Raw genomic sequence first — 18,800 nt, forward strand, 5'->3', positions numbered from 1 at the left:
TTTGATGCATTATTTTCAATTTTCGTAGTTTCATAGAAGTAATCGGTAATTTACGTTTTTTGGAGGCGGTCATGAACGCCTCTCGAATGTAACGGAAGAAGAGAAGGCACGGAGACGGACAAAGACGTACCTGTAGCTCCATCTAGTGGATGCATTGTAGATTGCGCCTTATAGTCCAGTGCGTGCAATTTAAATTAAAAAAATTAAAATATAGGCCATTATTTGAAGGTGCGCCTCATAATCCAGTCCGCCTTTTAGTGCGGAAAATACGGTAAGTTTGTTTCAATAACATTCCAGACCAGTTCACCTCCTCTTTTGCAGTTAACTGTCCTTCTGGAAAAAATACAGTTTCATGTAAGGACCCTCACTCCAAATTTGACTACATTATTACAGAAGTTTGTAATGAAGTATCTATATAGAAGCTGTTTAGCGATTGAAAGTTTTTTTTCCTTGTAAATAAATGTAAACTGTTGATGTAATATTTGTTTGTATTAATAGTTGGGGTTTTTTTTCAAGCTTACCCTGTACATTTGATAAGGTGGATCCAAAGATCCAGTGAGAACTCAAATAATAAGTGTTTAAGAAATAGCCGTCTCTATGAATTAAATGCTCTTTTCATTAAGAAATTCAAATGGATTTGACAGTGAATGCTGAATGAATCTTGTCCTGCTGGCCAAAGAGAAAATGCAATGCAATTAACGCAATGGAAATCAGTCAGAGTGCAACATCTATTAACTGTGATCATTTCAACAATGCAAAATGTTTTGGGGAATAATATTGAATGTCTTGATCAAGGGTTGCACCACAGCATGTTTAAACTGTTGGGGAACTATACATGAGAGAGAGAGACTGCTGTTGGTAATGGCCAAGACCGATGTACCAATACTCAGTAGAACCTCCTTAAAGAAATGCGGAGGAAGAGAATCACAAGGGAGGCCAGAGGGCTTAATCTGGACAACCACACCCTCTATAAACGTTAAGGACACAGGTTTAAAATAATTTAACACAGTAGAACACAGAACATGGACAGAGGGATCAAATGTAGTGTTCGAAACAACAGTCCGAGCTTTAGAAACCTTGTCAATGAAAAACTGAAGGAATATGTTGCACATTTCAGGTGAAGATTCTGAGCAAGTAGGCTGAGGGGGTTTCAGTACAGAATCAATAGTTTTAAATAGTATACATGGGTTGTGACGGTTAGCCTGAATTAGGTTTGATAAACATTCTCATTTGGCCTCTTAATTAACTGTGATCTGATAGTTTCGCCAGCAGTCTTTCCAGATTTGATAAGAGTACCTGCAACTTCTTTCCACTTATGTTCGGCTTCATGACACCCCTGCTTAGCTGCCTGAGTTCTGTCGTTAAACCAAGGCTCAGGTCTAGGTTTTGACAGCACAGTTTTTAAAGGAGCCACCGGATCCAATAGAGCTGGATGTGTTGAACCAAGAGGGAAATTCCTCTGTTTTAGACGAAGGCAAGCAAGGGTTATTGAAGGCATCAGAGGGTTGACCAGCTGTGAGAGGGTTAAAAATTTGGCGGTGGCAGATTTAACAGCAGCATGCAATAAAACAACATCAAATAAAACTGTGATATGATCAGAAATCACATTTTCCAAGACTTCTAAGTTTGACACTGGTAGACCATAAGCAAGAACGAGGTCTAAAGTATGTCCTTGTTCATGCGTCGGGCTGTTGACATATAGCACAAAATTAAAAGAGTCACTAAGTCTTAAAAAGTCATTTGCTAGTGGTTTTACAGGACAACACAAGTGAATATTAAAATCCTGCGTGAGGAGGATACGATCATATGTGCCTGATTTCTGCAAGAAAAAGTCCTGATTGTATTTAGGAGGACAGTAAAAGACGGGGCAGAACGCAGGGAAAGCACGACCAACTTCAAAGAAGTTCGTCAACGACCGGGCGTTTAACGATACAATCCTTGTGGATCCACTTTATCCTCACAAGGGTCGCGGGGGGTGCTGGAGCCTATCCCGCTGGCAAACAGTCCAAGGTGTTCACCGCCTGTTGTCCGAAGTCAGCTGGCATAGTTTCCATCTCAGCTGTAAACCCAATGACGACAAGCGTTATAGAAAATCGATGGTTGGATTGATGTTTTTTCACATGCGTCAATTCCTGTTAAATTGATCTACTTGGGCCCTCTAAGGTCTGACACAGTCACATCTATTCCAGCACACTTTAGGTAACATTGTCGCATTTATATCAATCATACATATACTGGGGCCTGATTTTAGCACGTGTGAGTACTTTACTTTAAAGTGCGCAAAAGACACTAATTTTTGATACAAAAAGTATCCAATATTACTGTGAGAGATGACTCTATAGCACCTCTTACAAGTCTTTGTTCATCTTTCGAGCAAGCCACAATAGTATTTTTTTTTTACTATCCTGAATTCATTGTGTGTCTATTTCCAACGGTGATGTTCCTTCACCCAAGTCTGCAAGCAACGTCTACTGCTGTCCACTCTCTTTCTAACACTCTAACACTCCCCCCCGGATCAGTATTGCGGCCAGTAAAAGTGAACTGCTCTAGTGATCCCTTGTGTAACCTCAAAAGTTGCAATGCATAAGATGAACTTGGCTTTTTGGGGGGAGTTATGACATAGCCCTGTAAGTGTCTTCACTGTTCATATTCTGAAAACTCTGTAAGTACCCTGGACATGTCTTGACAGTTTGTCATTCTAAATGGCTTCCAAAGACTTGTGCTCAGACAGTAAGGGAGGGGCTGGTTTGAAGAAGGGGAGTCATTTAATTATTCATCCATCAGGCTATCCAGGCTTTTCATCTTAGTATGTATCTGCTTGCTTGAAGTGATACGAATAAATCACCGGGCGCCTCTGTCATATTCATCTGCCAGTTGGATACAGACTCTTTCTGCTTGTTCTCTTGTCCATTTAAGTGTTCTTGTCTTCATCAGTTCCCCATCTGCATTGAGATTGTTGATTCAGGGACAGCATGGCAATTGGGAAATTTGGGACAACTCCCAATCCATTGGTCTACCCCTGGCCAATCTGGTCTAGCGATTTTGTTGTTGGTTTTAAAACAGGCCCAAATTCCTACACAATGGGTATCTTAAAGCGGTGGACCATACATCGTCACACAATCATTTTTTTTCACGGTATTGAAGACACATCACGGAATGGCTGGTCCAAAGTTTGTCAAATTGACTCATAAAACAAAATTGTTAAAGATGAATGGAGTGACCGGTAGGTACTTTTCTTCTCATGCAGAAGCCATCTGAAAACCATTGTGTGTCTTACATGTTGCAAGACTGTGACTTCATTACTGTATAACCAAACTGAGAGCCCAATATCGCAGAGCTCCATGACTGATGAGTAGAGGTGTCACAACTAATCGATTATCAAATTAATCGCCAGTCTTCTTAATAATTGAGTAAAGAACCATTGTTTAACTTAAAATAGTCCAAACCCTCTTTGGCTTCATTGAAAGCTGACGGTTGTGTTTAATCAAGGTAAGACATTAGCAAACATCTGCTTTAACTGTGGAAACAATGACAAACCAATAAATGAATCAATTTCAAAATGTTTTGCGAGTACATCAATCCTTCTCATGTGATACAGTATGCTATATGTAAAATTGTTTTATAATACACTTCGATGCCAAATAAAACTATTTAATTTCAGTATTCAGTTGATTGATGGAATAGTCGATATAATAATCAATTATAAAAAAAAGAAATCAGATAGTGGCAACACTGCTAAGGAACAAATAAATGTTCCTTCCAGATAGTGTAGATTTTGGTACAATATAAACAAGCATTTAATGTGCCAAATGCTGCCGCCGAGGTAAGGTAAACAAAAGCACATTTCACTTGAAATTAGCATCTACCTGTTCTTAGGCAATTTAAGCCAAACTGTCAAGTGAAATTTGAGAGCTGGATTAATTTGCCGAGGACACGGCAGTAAATTGACACACGGGAAGGTCTGAAGCACTTAATATGAGCGTAAATAAGCTTGCTGTAATCAATCTTCACAAAAATGTACGTGGGCATCTCAACTTATGCCTACATCAACCTGACAAAATATCAGAATGATTGCACCAATATTTTAGATTTTATGGATGATTTTTTGGGGGGGCGAGGGGCACTCAGAGTTGGAAGTGAGCTCTAAGTCATGATGCTAACATAAATTTGATGGCAATTGATAGCATTTTTTTGGAGACTAGGTGACATTCTGCTTGTCTACATTATGCGTTGAAAACTGTCAATGGTGCAATCACAGTAAGGCAATTACGTTGGAGTGAGCAACTGAAGAGCCATTTGAACCCATATCATAAAAGTAACCATAGGAGTCACTCACCCATGGGACATCTATAATGAAGATCAATGTTCTTTTCATTTCTTTCTTTTTATTTCCGAGTTTTATATCAGCTTGTCCGCCATATTGGATATGGCCATCATACTAGCCATAAAATCATATTCAAAAAATTGATTCAGACTTACATAATACAATCTAAGCAACCGTTTGTTATGAGTCTATTTAGTTCTGCCTTGATGATACACCTCCAAGGAGCAAGTGAATGAGGCCTCTTCACAAATCACTTCACTTTGCTACATCCAGTACAGCTGGGGCATCAATGCACTCAAGGTGGGGTCAATGAATTTGCAGTGTAAATGCTGACTGTGGTTATACTGGCCAGCTGTTGTCGCAAAGAGCACCGCTACAGAGAACTGACGGTAGCATCAGAAATATGGAGGGTAGTGTCTGTCGGGTGCAATAGTAGCAATTCATTTGCTCGAATAAGGTTGCGGTCTGGAGACAAGTCTCCATTTATGATGACTTCAATGAAGCATGCTCACAACATTTCCAGCCATGTTGTAAAAGTAAAACTACATTTCACTTGTAAAGTCAACATCCAATAGCATTCAAATTACTTTCCGCCTCTGTTTTTATGATTTTTTTTTTTAGCACTGCTTCTGAAAGGCCAAAGGCCAAATCTGTTTTATGAAAGATATTCATGATTGGGTGAAGGCTGGGGGCTTCATACATCTCTTATTCTCCACCTGAACTTTATTATTGTTATCATAAGGGGTGTTCACACGGCACACATTTGCTCCGGCGCTGCACCGATGTATTTTGTTGCGATATATTTTGCACTGCAGCAAATTGTGTGGAGCGTTCACACGTACAAAGCCGCTGAGCGTGTCTGCAACGGCACAGCGTCGGTGCAGCCCCACTTGCGTTCACACGGCAGTTTCTGCAGCGGAGAAAAACGACAGAAAACAAATGAGCTGTCGTGTTGGTTCTTTTTAAAACGTATACACAACTCAAGCGACTACTGGACAGGCACGTCCTTCTCCTTCTCGGTCTCCGTGCCTTCTGCTCGAGAGTGACCGCCCCCGAAAACGTAAATCAACGATGACTTCAATGACACTCAGAAAAGCAAACACATCATGCGCCAAACAGAAAATCAAGAGAGGAAATCACTAAATAAATTATATGGGGGGCGGGGGGTTGTGAACACACAACAAAGGAACAAACTACACTAACAACTCCGAGACAGTCCAGTCTCCTACAAAAGGAAAGATGTTACCAGCCAAGTCTTGTGTCATTATTAAACAAACACATGACGGAAGTCCGACAGAGCACGAAAGCAACACATTTTCGCCGTACGTACGCTTCACAAGCATTTGCTCTGGAGCAAATTTAACCCAGTTGCGTTCACACGTGCAAATTTACATCGGTGCTGCTTCGCAAACGAGCATTTGCTCCGGAGCAAATTTTTAAACCACCTCCCTGAGGTGGATCAAATTTGGTCCGGTGTAAGCCTTTTTCCGGGGCTACGCCGGAGCTAATTTGCACGTGTGAACGCTCTACTGGGGCAGCCCCGGCGTAGCACCGGACCAAATCTTGCCGTGTGAACACCCCTATAGTTTCTTCCTCAAACTTTTTTGACATGCTACTCTGATTCTCACCATTTCAACTTCTATATATTCCAAAATTTCACGCCATCAGAGCTTCCATTTTTCTCATTCCAAAAAAATGTTCACGCAAAATTTCCCCATTCATTCCTAAATGCACATTCAACATTTCACATTTACATCATTCCAATTTGTAATTCAAAACATTTAGCTCATTCAGTTCAATTTGGAAAGTATTATCAAAATATCAAAAACTCCCACTTACCACCATTAAAATACGTACAAAGTATTCATAATTTATGATATTTTTGGGGGGGGGGGGGGCCGGGGGGGTTCTCCTTTAATTTGTACAATTTTTGACTGATTCAAACTGTCCCAACTTTAAATTGTCCACCTTATGGCTACTGATTTCCCAAATTCCCACTTACCAAATATTCAACATTTTCTCCATGAAAATATCCACAAGCAAAATTTAATTAATTGTGTTTTTCTGTTCTACTGTTGACATTTTTTTTTACCATTTTGATGGATGGATGGATGGATCTGTGCCAAATTTAAACTCCCAAATTTCATGTTATTCAGGGCAACTATTTTTTCTTGTACCAAAATTCTCTTTCTTCAAAAGGTTTTCGACCAAAATTCACCATTCATTTCCACTGGCAAATTCAACATTTGACATTTATATTGTTCCAGTGTGAAATTCAAAATATTCAACTTATTCTGCTAACCTTGGTAAGGCTTTTCAACATTCCGAAAATTCCCACCGACCAGATATACTATTTTTTATGATTAAAATACCCACAAAATATTCTAAATGTTTGATTTTTTTTTGTTTTTCTCCTCGAATGTCTCCAATTTGTGACCAATTCAAACCGTTCCAAATTGAAACAGTTCTGCTTATCCCTACCAATGTGAACAATTCCAACATACATAACATTTTACCCATTAAAATACCCACAAAATATTCAAAACTGAAAATATTTTTTTGACCGATGAAAGACCATTACAACTTTTTTAAACGGTTTTAATTCCAAAAATAAAACAGGATTTACGTTTTTTTTGTTGTTGTTTTTGTCTCATTCTATGTCATTTAATATTATTCCACATCATTGAAAATCATGTCAAATCATTCCTTAAATTTTAATCCAGCTTCTCAGCCTTCACACGTAATTTGTCCAGTAATTCTTGAGTTTTAAATTATTAACATGCCATTTTCTAAATAGCTCACTGGGCTCAGTTAAATGCCAAAATGTTTGGAATTCTCTTTTAAGCAAGTTTCACATAAGCCTACCCCAAGTACCACCCTTTCTCGCCTAATGATCTCCTAATTATCCACCAGTTTATGTATGTAGCCAGCTCCATTTGTATATATGTATCACAGGGTCTGTGTGTGTGCCCTGATTTTTTTTTTCATCTACCCACTCTCCAGCTCACGCATGCAATCAGCCCCAAAGCCCAGCCAACTCGGATGTGGTGGGCCTGGACCTGGCCTCCTATGGTTACACCCTAGTATACACCTGTCAGCCAGGATACTTTCTTTCTGGGGGTTCAGAGCACCGCTTCTGCCGCTCTGACGGCAGCTGGACTGGCAAGGTGCCCGTGTGCAGAGGTAAGTTGCCTGCAGAGATGTCCAATGCCAGATGATTGAGTTGATGCCACTGAATAGATGGAAGTAGAGAAAGCCTCCAGAGCAAATTTACATTTATCAGCGATGAGTGTTTACATTCAGTTTTTTCATGATATTCTTGTTATGCCTAATTGTCAAAAGAGATGTGTGAACTCTTCATACACAAGAACAATGCCATCTGGAATTGGGTTTCCCTGACCTCAGCAAACTCCTCTCATGACTGAGTTTTTGTCTTGGCTATCACTAAAGCTGCATTCCGCTTGGCCTGTCGATAACCATCAGATGGCTCCAGAGTTACACTATTCAAAAAGGCCTGATCGGACTCATTCTTAAGCCTGATGAAATCCCTTACCTTACCTTGTGGCATAAACTACTACAACTAACTATTATATCATCTCTAAATGTTACTATATCTACCCAAGATAACGCCTTTGAATATTCTCACTTTTCACTTTAGCATGATTCTTTCCTGAATTCAAATAAGAATTTTTAACCAATTATTGTGACTGGTTCCCAAAATATTGTTGTCAATATTCTGAAAGACAAGCCTTGTGGAGGTGTCTTAAAACATAATGCATATTTCGCATTAAGTAGAATTAACTGTGTAACAACAAACTTCATAATTGCACACAAAAGCTTTTGGAAGTACTCTCATTACAAGTTTCAGCCAAATCCATGCAGTTCATAGTTCCCCAGAAATACCGTTACTTGTGAAATATACTGGTGAAATCATGTGATTATCTTTCAGTGCCTTTTACCACAACAAATTTGCTATATTTTTGAAGTTACATTATGGGTTTCTTGAAATTGTCTGAAAATTTGAGGGGCTTACTTTGTATTTGTTCCTTTAAAAAGAGTGAATATGTTTATCATTATTAACTAAACAGTGATTGTCGATGTATGCTAATTAGGGCCTTTAAATGAATACGTTCATAACAAACTACTTCAAAATCAAATTCGGCATTGCCAATTACATTTATATTTTTCTAGAAATATGTTTAGAATTAATGAGGGTATACTCTTGTACTCTAATTTGAAGGTGCTTTTTTTTTTTTTTACCAGATTTTTGATCGGCAATATAACACAAAGGGTTCCTCCAAAAGACAATTTTTTTCATCTCATAATAAGGTTGAAGAGGCCGTTCCAACCAAAATTAATTTGGACAGATTTTATTTTGGGGGAAATCCTGTTTTATTGCAAGTGGTATACAGATGTACCTCTACTTACGAAATTAATTGGTTCTGGAAGAAATTTCTTCACTCGAAATTTTTGTGCATAGAAACCATGCAAATGCCTCAATTCATTCCAAGCCCCCCTAAAATTCAGACACAAATGTTTCCTAAAGTACATCAAAATATGTAACAAATACATGTTACAATTAGATTATTGCACAATAAATGAGAGTTGTGCATAATGTAAAGAACAAAGAATAAAGACTAAAAATGATGGTCATTTAACTTTTAACTTTGTCCTCATAGTTTTTTGCCCTCTTTAGTTCATGTTCTCTCTCAGGAGTGGTTTTTGCCTGGCATTTTGTGAAGAACTGATCCAAGGATGTTTGCTTTTGTCGGCTTTTAACACACCTTCGAAAATGTCCAAGGCAAACAGCAGCACAGTGGGCCATCGCCGGACTTGTGAACACTTTTCTTTTCACATTTACATAAAACTATTGGAACGCCTCATCGCCGAGGGGCGAATGACTAGGACACTGCATAGATACATATCTATCTATCTCCACACATAGACACACACAAGAGGTCCCTCTTAGCCAATGGGATGCCAGGATGATGCTCGGTAATAGCCAATGGTGGAGCAGCCATAAATATGTTGCATTTAGGGAACTCAGAGCTGCGAGTAGCAGCCCATACTAACTATATTTTTACCTTTCGTATTGTGAAATTTCTTTCATAATAAGAGGCAATATTTTCCTGTTGCGGTGTTTCGTAACTTGAAAATTTCGTATGAAGAGACATTCGTAAGAAGAGGTACCACTGGATTCTATCTAGTTGATTTTCCAAATAAAGTAACATTAATACAAAAATACCGTAAAATAAATCATGAAACATAGTACTAAATCGCCTCGGCTGGTGTGTGAAATACTGTACTAGTATGAAAGAACTATTAATGTTGATTGCCAAAATATAGTAGTCTTGTTTGACAAATACTGTGTCACAACAGAGCCAAATTCCAAAAAGAAATAACAAAGAAAAGTTTCAGATGGGCAGTGTGTTTACTTTTCTTGCCTTCTCTGGCTATGATGCCTGGATGCAATGAATCACTCCATCTTTGTGACATGTTTGTCTTCTTCTGCAGCCGGATCCAAGTCACAGGAAAAAACTGTCAAATTAATACCAGGGACACCAAGCCCAAAAATAAATGGTGAGTCATGAATTCTACCACCTTTTTCAATTTGGGTCATCTGTCCTCTGCAACTGTAAATTTAGCTCCTTATACATTTTTTTGTGAAATCTTGTCTCCAGGAGGTATCCCTTATGTCAGCAACAATCTCGTGTTAGCAGCAGTCTTATTTCCCGCACGGTGGCGGGAAGAGAGGAATAAGCCCTTGTAATGATTTGGTTGTCAGAACAACATCTAACGCTGTCGTGTACAGGTGTCAAAGTCAAGGCCCAGGGGCCAGATCTGGCCCACCACATCATTTTATGTGGCCCACGTAAGCAATTCAAGCATGTCAACTTCCATGATGCTTGCTAAAGTCTGAACCAGAATTTAACATTTTCATGTATAATGTAATAATTACAATATTCAAACTATCCATTATTCTTGACTTCTGATGTCAAAACTAGTTTTCCATCTATTTATTGCTTGATGTGTATCTAATATGTGGAGGTGGTTCAACATTGATGCTTTCACAAAATTCAGTCATAACGGCCCTCCAAGGGAAACCCTAACTACAATCTGGCCCGTGTTAAAAATGAGTTTGACACCCCTGCAAGAGTGTTTTGTGCTCATAATGTCAGCAGATTTTAAAAATATCTACAAATATATATATATATATATATATATATATATATATATATATACTGTATATATATATGGACACCATCGACTTTTGAGTGAATATTGAGATACGTCATTTTGATGTGACTGATTTTATTTTTTCTCAGCAGGTTTCAGTTTAAATTTTCTCACTAATAGTGATACCGGGTGCTACACAAGTGGCGATACAATTTACCGCTTTGTTAATAACAAACTAAATAAATAAATAAATAAATAAATAAATAAACAAATACATAAATGGTGGTTGTGGTGGTGCGGCCCTCATTAACAGTTTCAGTGATTCCACAGCAGCTTTGAAAAATTGATTGCCCACCAACGACTTTTAACATGGTAGTCGAGTGGTTAGCGTGTCAACTTTATAGTGCATAGGCCGTGGGTTCGATCCCGGCTCCGGCCTCCATGGGTGGAGTTTGCATGTTCTCCCTGTGCCTGCTTGGGTTTTCTCTGGGTGCCAAAAACATGCATGGCAGGCTGTTTCAACACTCTCAATTGTCCCTAGGTCTGAGTGTTAGCATGGATAGTTGTTCGTCTGTGTGTGCCCTGCGATTGACTGGCAACCAGTTCAGGGTGTCCCCTGCCTACTGACCAAAGACGGTTGGGATAGGCTCCAGCATGCCCCGTGACCCTTGTGAGGATAAAGGGGATCAGAAAATGGATGGATGGACTTTTAACGCATGATACTGCTAGCTGATTAACACAGTTAAGTGCTGTCACGTTCGCGAGGTGGTGGTGTACCCCAAAAAGCAGGCAAGAGGGAGGAGCAGGGTGTACTTGACCAATTGTATTAAAACACAGAAAACTACAGTAAATCCTAAACAAAGTTCCAAGAACACAAGGAATCCAAAGTACCAAAACAAAACCATGACTGTGGCAAAAAACTAACAGGAACAGAACCATGACAGAAGCAAACATGACAGTTGCAAGCAACAAGCAAACAAACAAACAATGACCCGGCACCGAGTGGTTGTGCCGGGAGTCCTTTCAAAGCACTAATTACAGAATGACCAACAGGTGTGCAGCTGCAGGCAGAGCCCTACAGTGCCACCTGTTCGTGCCAAACAGAATCATGACAAGTGCAGAGCTTCTTTTTTGCACCACACACCACTTTTGATGGACCGTCAAAGATGGGATGCAATGAGACTGAGATGACCATCCATTGGCGGCGATGTTGCCGCATTCGGCGACCACCTCTCGAGTTTAGCCGCTGTTTCCGTGAACGCCAGCAATGACAAGTCGGCCACCATAACGGCTGTTCATATGATACAACAAGCCATGATGCCAACTTCAAAATTAAAGCTTCACAACTAATACTGTACATGGACATCAATACCTTAGCTGTATTTTATTCTGAAGTTAACCCTCGTAAGCATTTGTTGTGGCTGCTAAATAGACTTGGACTTAGTGAATGAAGGCACTGAGCTGCATTCACAGACATATGTGGCTGCAATATTCTTGGAACGCAAAAGTGCACTGAGGCAATCGAAATTCGAGCGCACGTGGCCATTTTCAGTACACATGCGCACTTGCACACCTCTTATTTGCACCTCTAGAAATAAAATGCAATGAATTTGTGGTGTGTAAATTAGCATGTCAATGTATGGTGTTATGATCGCTTGCAGCAAAATAGCTGGTTGTGCCTTGACCTAACTAGGGGGGCACCATGGTAGACTGGTTTGCATAGCCACCTCACAGTGCATAGGTCTGGGGTTCGATTATGACTTCCTGTGTGGAGAATGCATGTTCTCCCCATGCATGCGTGGATTTTCTCAGTGTACTTTGGTCTTCTCCCACATTCCAAAAACATGAATGGCAAGTTAATGGAACACTCTCAATTGCCCCTCGGTGTGATTGTGTGTGTGAATGTTTGTTTGTTTACATGTGTGCTGCGATTGGCAAGCAACCAGTTCAGGGTGTACCCCACCTACTGCCCGTAAACGGCTGGATAAGATCGATGGATTGACTTAACTAACCTCACTCCATAAAGCATCAATTGGTGTATTTTGAAATTTGCAAGCTGACCTGTACTTGAGATGTGAAAGCTGACGGTAGTAGAAGTCACACTGGAGAAAGTAGCTCATTGCGGCTTTGCAGCGGATGGGAAAAGAGGCCGGAAATCATCACAGATTTCGTGCATTTTAGCTGGGAAGTCGGACCGCAAGTTGCTGTGCATTGTTACTGCGTGCAGTGATGGGCTTGAATCACTGGCCAGGACAAAAACACTGGCTCCTGATGTGGACTTTCTGGAATTCTGCACTGGCATGACACCTGGTTAGCATCGATGTGTGATTTCAACCATAGGTATAAAACAGCAAGCAACCTGGATTTCATGTTCATGCTCCTTCCTCACCACCACAGACACAAAGTCCGCATCTCAGCAGACGTTGCTCTGATCCGCCTGTCAATCTCCCGCACCCTCCTGCCCTCACTCGTGACAAGACCCTAAGATACTAAAACTCCGAGACCTGGAGAGGGCACTCCACCTTTTTCCGAATGAGAACCATTGTTTCAGATTTGGAGGTGCTGATTCTCATCCCAAACGCTTCACACTCGTCTGCGAAATGCTCCAGGGAGAGTTGGAGAGCCATGCTTGAAGGCGCCAACAGTACTACATCATCTGCAAAAGGCAGGCATGCAATGGTGAAGCCACCAAACCAGACCCCCGTCAACACCTCGGCCACACCTAGAAATTCCGTCCATAAAGGTTATGAACAGAATCGGCGACAAAGGGCAGCCTTGGTGGAGTCCAATGCTCACTGGAAACGATTCCGACTTACTGCCAGCAATGCAAACCAAATTCTGACACCGGTGGTATAGGAACTGAACAACCCGTTTCAGGGGGTTCGGTACCCCATACTCCCAAAGCACCCCCCACAGAATTCCCCGAGGGACACAGTTGAATGCCTTTTCCAAGTCTACAAGCACAAGCAGGGTGGTTGGACAAGCTCCTATGTACCTTTGAGGACCCTGCTAAGGGTGTAGAGCTAGTCCACTGTTCCACAGCCGGAACGAAAACCACACTGCTCCTCCTGAATCTGCGACTCGACTTCCCGACGAACTCTCCTCTCCAGCACCCCTGAATAGACCACCCCTTTCTGCCAATCTAGAGGCACTCTCCCTGATGACCATGCTATGTTGCAGAGGTGTGTCAACCAGAACAGCCCCACAACATCCAGAGCCTTGAGGAACTCCGAATGGATCTCCTACACCCCAGGGCTATACCACTGAGGAGCTTCTAAACCACCTCGGTCACTTAAACCTCAGAGATAGGAGAACCCACCTCAGAGTCCCCAGACTCTGCTTCCTCTAAGGAAGGAGTGTTGGTGGAGTTGAGGAGGTCTTCTAAGTATTCTGCTCACCGACTCAAAACGTCCCGCGTCAAGGTCAGCAGTCCTCCATCCCCACTGTACACGGTGTTAATGGTGAACTGCTCCCCCCTACTGAGAAGTCAGCTTCCGTGGCCTCACCGCCCTCTTCCCACGCCCAAGTTTTTGCCATCAGCGACCGCTGAAGCCGCATTCCGCTTAGGCAGCCCGTACCCATCAGCTGCCTCTGGGGTGATTCTTGATTCTTCATGTTTGTTGCCATTTGTATTGCATTGCGCTGGTCGAATTGTCATGTTCACGTTCTATTTTACTCTATACAGGGCAACCCTTTTGTCAAGATATCTCCTTTCTTGCTTTACGCGGAAATATTTATATGAATGAATTATGCACATTTGTGTGCCTACTACACAGGCTTGAAAAATGAGGCCCCACGTCTGTGGACATTGTCATCCAAAAGTCAACTCGTGGCTGTTTCTGGTCAGAGCAGAAGGTCAGGGTATCATGCTACATGTGTTATTAATTTGCCAATACATATTCTCAAACTCAAATAGTCTAATAAAGGAGAAAAGAATAATATGTCGATAATTTAGTCAGAAAGCAAGCACAACATCTGGACTGATTTTCCAGCGATGTGTCACTGTACCTGAATGAACTCCACTTGCATGTACAAATAAGTATGGAGTATTCTTCCTCCATTAACACAATGGAGATAAGGTGCAAACATCTTTTTTCATAGCAGTTGAGCTTGGACACACTTGAGCTTGGACACAGATGTTGTACATACCCACACGTTTCTATTTCATGTTTTAAGTGCCCAATGCGGCTACGAACAGCAGCACAGACAACATCAAGCAGATATGAAAATTCCTCCGCTGAGGCACGTTTTCATTCAGATACGATTTTAAGATGAGGTGGGGTTTTTTCTTAGATAGATGGACGGACAGATGGATAGCAAGCATATTTGGGCATTGACGTGATTTTCAGCATTCCTGATCTGTACAACACCACAATGGATTTGAAATGAGACAATCGAGATGTGCTTTAAGTGTAACTTTAATTTTAGGGTATTTACAACCAAAACAGTTGAAGGGTGTAGGAATTACAACAGATTTCATATCCCCTCCATATTTTCAAGAGACCAAAAGTAGAGTCAGTGAAATAGCTAACATTGCATTCAAGGACAGTCTGAAATCTTGATTACTTTGTTGCAAATCATTTGCAATCAAGGACAGCCTGAAGTCTGTCAGCCTGAAACCAGATGCTGGGTTTCATCTCTGCTGATGCCAGGTCTTTAGTTCCTGCTTGTTCTTTGGGCATTGTCCTTTTATTTTTGTCTTCTGCAAGTGAAATGCATGTTCAATCAGATTCAGGTCAGGTGATTGGCTGGGCCATTGCAGAACATTCCACTTCTATGCCTTGAAAAACTCTGGTTGCGTTTGTTCAGTTTTGAAGTATTTGATCGAATATGAGCAGATAATATAGTCTGAAACATTTCAGAATTAATTCTGTTGCTTTTGCCAGCAGTTGCATAATCAATAAACATAAGACATCCAGTTATTTCCCTTCTCCATACTTTTCGCTTTCCATCATTTTGGTTGAATCTGAATCTGAATAAGATTTCATGGCTGAGTTTGTAAAACACACAAAGAAGGTGCCTTCCCAACCCGTCCAGAGAAACATAAACAAAAATAATGACCAACAGAGGGAGACAAAATGAGAAGCCTCGCGGTTCGCTGTTTAGTGCCCCACGATCTTAGATCTGAACAGAAAAAACGAGAGGGGAAGAGAGGAAAGGAAGCATGGCTTGAGCATTAGAAAAAAAAAAACCTCAACACATGCAGCATACATTCAAAAGACATTTAAGACTGATCTCAAGACTTTACATGTAGTGAATGGGGAGGATGGATGGTGGTAACGCAACCAGTCGGATGAGCAGCTCAGTCCGTTTGAGCAGCTCAAGTTTCAGTATGGGGGGAAAAAATAGTAATCTAACGAAGGCGATGATAACTGGGATGTGTGCGTGTGATTATCATGCAGCTACATGGGCAAGCTTATGGTCTCCATTGAGACATCCCTGGCATACCTGTCTTGTAACAGGGAATGAGGGTAATGGTCTATTTTTCATCCAGGGGAAAGTACCATTTGCTCTTTGTCTCGTGAGATCATAAGATGTGCCACAACCGGACAGGCTCTTTTAGATGTTTCATGGCAAACTCTAATCTGACCTGTTTTTGAGGCTAATCAATGGTTTACATCGGGGTGTCCAACTCCGGTCCTCAAAGGCCCCTATCTAGCATGTTTTCAAAGCATACCTCCTCCATCACATCTGATTCAAATGATCAGGTTGGCTATCGGGCTTCTCAGAGCTTGCTGATGAACTGACCATTTAAATAGACAACTAAAACATGCTGGATAGTGGCCCTTAAGGACCAGAATTGGACACTCCAGGTTTACACTTTTTAGTGAAACCTCGATTTTTCTTTTGGGGAAGTAATCTCGTAATTGCCTAATTGCACAGTTTGATATGCGGCCTCAACTGCGTATATAATCATCATTCAACTTGGCTTGAGTCAATATTTTTGTTGTTGTTATAATGTACAATGTCATTTGAATCATTTAAATTCTGATTGTGTGAATATTGTGTTTCCTTATTTCTGTCAAAAAGAATGCATCTCTTTTCCACAAGTTCCTGAGGACGTCTTTGCCCCTGATTTCCTGTGGAAAGGCTCCTATGATTACAAGGGACAGAAGCAGCCAATAACGATGACAGTCACAAGCTTTAATACTACAACAGGAAAAGTGAATGTAACTTTAAACGACAGTAGCATGGAGTTTCTACTCTCTGGTGAGCCATCTATAAATCATCTGTTTCCGCCATCCTCCCCTTTCCTCTCATCACTGCATCTGTGTGTCATTTCTATTTATTTCAGGGGGACCGGTATCAATCAGTCAATCACAAAACGATCTCATGCATGAGAGTGGAAATTACTTATTGGCTCTAAAGACGGATATATTAGTTCGCATGGAATGACTGACAAGCTGCTCACTGAAGTGTTCACACATCTCGACTGTTTTCTCATTTTTCCTTGCCTTTTCCGGCATTGTTCACAGAGGCATGCAAATGTCTCTCTGGCCAGCAGCATTGAGGCTTTCATGTTGGTTATTCTGTTGGCATGTGGCCCTGAGGAATGCCTCAGAAGAAATTTCTTTTTAGACTTGTGGATGAAGTGATTTGATTTTATATATCAAGGTTCATGTTGACCTCAGAACTCCTCTTGGCCTTGCTATTGAATTAAAAAATTGATTACGGTACGCGTACATTTTAAATGTGTAACTTGAAGATATGATGATTTTATCGCCCTTGTTGCCTCTGGTATTTTCTTCCAAAGGGGTGTACAAGCACCAGGAGGCGAGGTTGACACTTCTGCTAGACCACAGGAAAGCGCTGGCCCACAGCTCCCTGAGTCGGATTATGGTGGAGACCTGGTCAATGGAAGGATTTGTAAGATCACACACAAATCAGGAGAAGCTAACCAGTGTCATTCTAATAGTTTGGAACACTCAACTGTCCCCAGTATGATTGGAACACAGAGAGTGAATGTGCAGCACATGCCTGACGTACCTTTGAGCAAGGCACCCTAGCCATGTGTGTTGGGAAGATGCCCCCAAACCCATGGTGGTCTGAGTAGTTTGTACCCACTATGAAAATGCATCGGTCAAATTTTGTGTGCTGTAAAAAGAAAATGTGTGCGTATTTATCATTTGGATCACTTCTTATATGGCTAGATTTACACAGTTGAAAAACACAAGCACTTTTTTCTATCCTATGACATTCTTACAGCACCAGGAGAACAGATGCATGTGTAGAAACAATGACCACAAAGGAGTGAATCATTTCTTCTTTTTTTGCATATATTTACACTGTCTTTTTGGTCAGTGTTCCCCACTGACAATTTCTGAGTAAGAGCAGTGAATTACCAGACAAGGATCCAGGGTTTATTCGAGGATCAGAATTTTAGGGGTGCTGAACAAAGCACATCCAATAAGGGGACATTCAGTTCAGCATGGGGGTCCTTCCCATTTTTCTGCTTAAAGAGAGCAATATGCCATGACAACCACACACACACACATTAAATGTTATAAAACAGCCACTGTATGCCACGGCGGGCATGGATTAAATTAAACAGATGGCCGATGTAGCATTGAGGAGGCGTGGGAGCAGTTGGTAAATGCAATGGTGGCCTTCCATTTGCTTGTGGATTTTTCACTTATGTCCCTTAAACGCCAGTCGGGCCTTTTTATTTATTTATTTTTTACAATGTATTAGTTGAAATGGGTAATAAGATAACCAAAAATGTGCTTCATATTTAATAAACAATATAACGATATAATGATATATTGATCCATCATTCTCGATAGACCATCAACGCTCTTAAAGGAACCTGGCACTCCATCTAATATCCATGATGAGGCTACCTGACTGTAGATATACACACACACACACACACACACACACACACACACACGCTTCACGACCACAGGGACGAAAGTCTAGCATGTCAGAATTTTTGTTTATCTTGCCGCATAGTATGGCATGTCCTTCATCATCCTTTGATCGATTCTTCAGCATTGACCAATCAGAAGACAGTGCCCTCCGACTTATGACAAGAGACTGGGCGTGGCGCACACAATCACCATTTGGTGTACAGTACTTAAAAAGTGACAAAAAAATAGCCATACTTTCACCACCAGACTATAGGTATGACTGGAAGGTTTAGCTCTGGACAAATCATGCTCATCCCTCAGAAGACAGTCTAGAAAAGATGGGAAGCATGGGGTGGATCAAACCATTTTTGAGGCAGAAGGAGAGCGGTTATGTTTTTTCTTAAAATGTCACTCTTTTCATTTTTTTTTGTACTGTTTTTTCCAACAAA

The 18,800-nt window shown here is 40.9% G+C and overlaps 1 protein-coding gene across 1 annotated transcript in view; it reads left to right on the forward strand.

Moving 5' to 3' along the window:
• LOC147203323 (CUB and sushi domain-containing protein 3-like) overlaps positions 1-18,800 on the forward strand; it is a 299,067-nt gene that overhangs the window by 263,591 nt on the left and 16,676 nt on the right. Inside the window, exons 58-61 of the mRNA XM_086114399.1 lie at positions 7,328-7,507; positions 9,839-9,904; positions 16,553-16,711; positions 17,256-17,368. Coding sequence (XP_085970525.1) covers positions 7,328-7,507; positions 9,839-9,904; positions 16,553-16,711; positions 17,256-17,368 — 518 coding nt within the window. The remainder of the gene's footprint in view (positions 1-7,327; positions 7,508-9,838; positions 9,905-16,552; positions 16,712-17,255; positions 17,369-18,800) is intronic.

The sequence above is a fragment of the Hippocampus guttulatus genome, chromosome 6, assembly GCF_054856545.1.
Source record: "Hippocampus guttulatus isolate MCC_2025c chromosome 6, RoL_Hgut_1.0, whole genome shotgun sequence".
In the NCBI taxonomy this organism is placed as follows: domain Eukaryota; kingdom Metazoa; phylum Chordata; class Actinopteri; order Syngnathiformes; family Syngnathidae; genus Hippocampus; species Hippocampus guttulatus.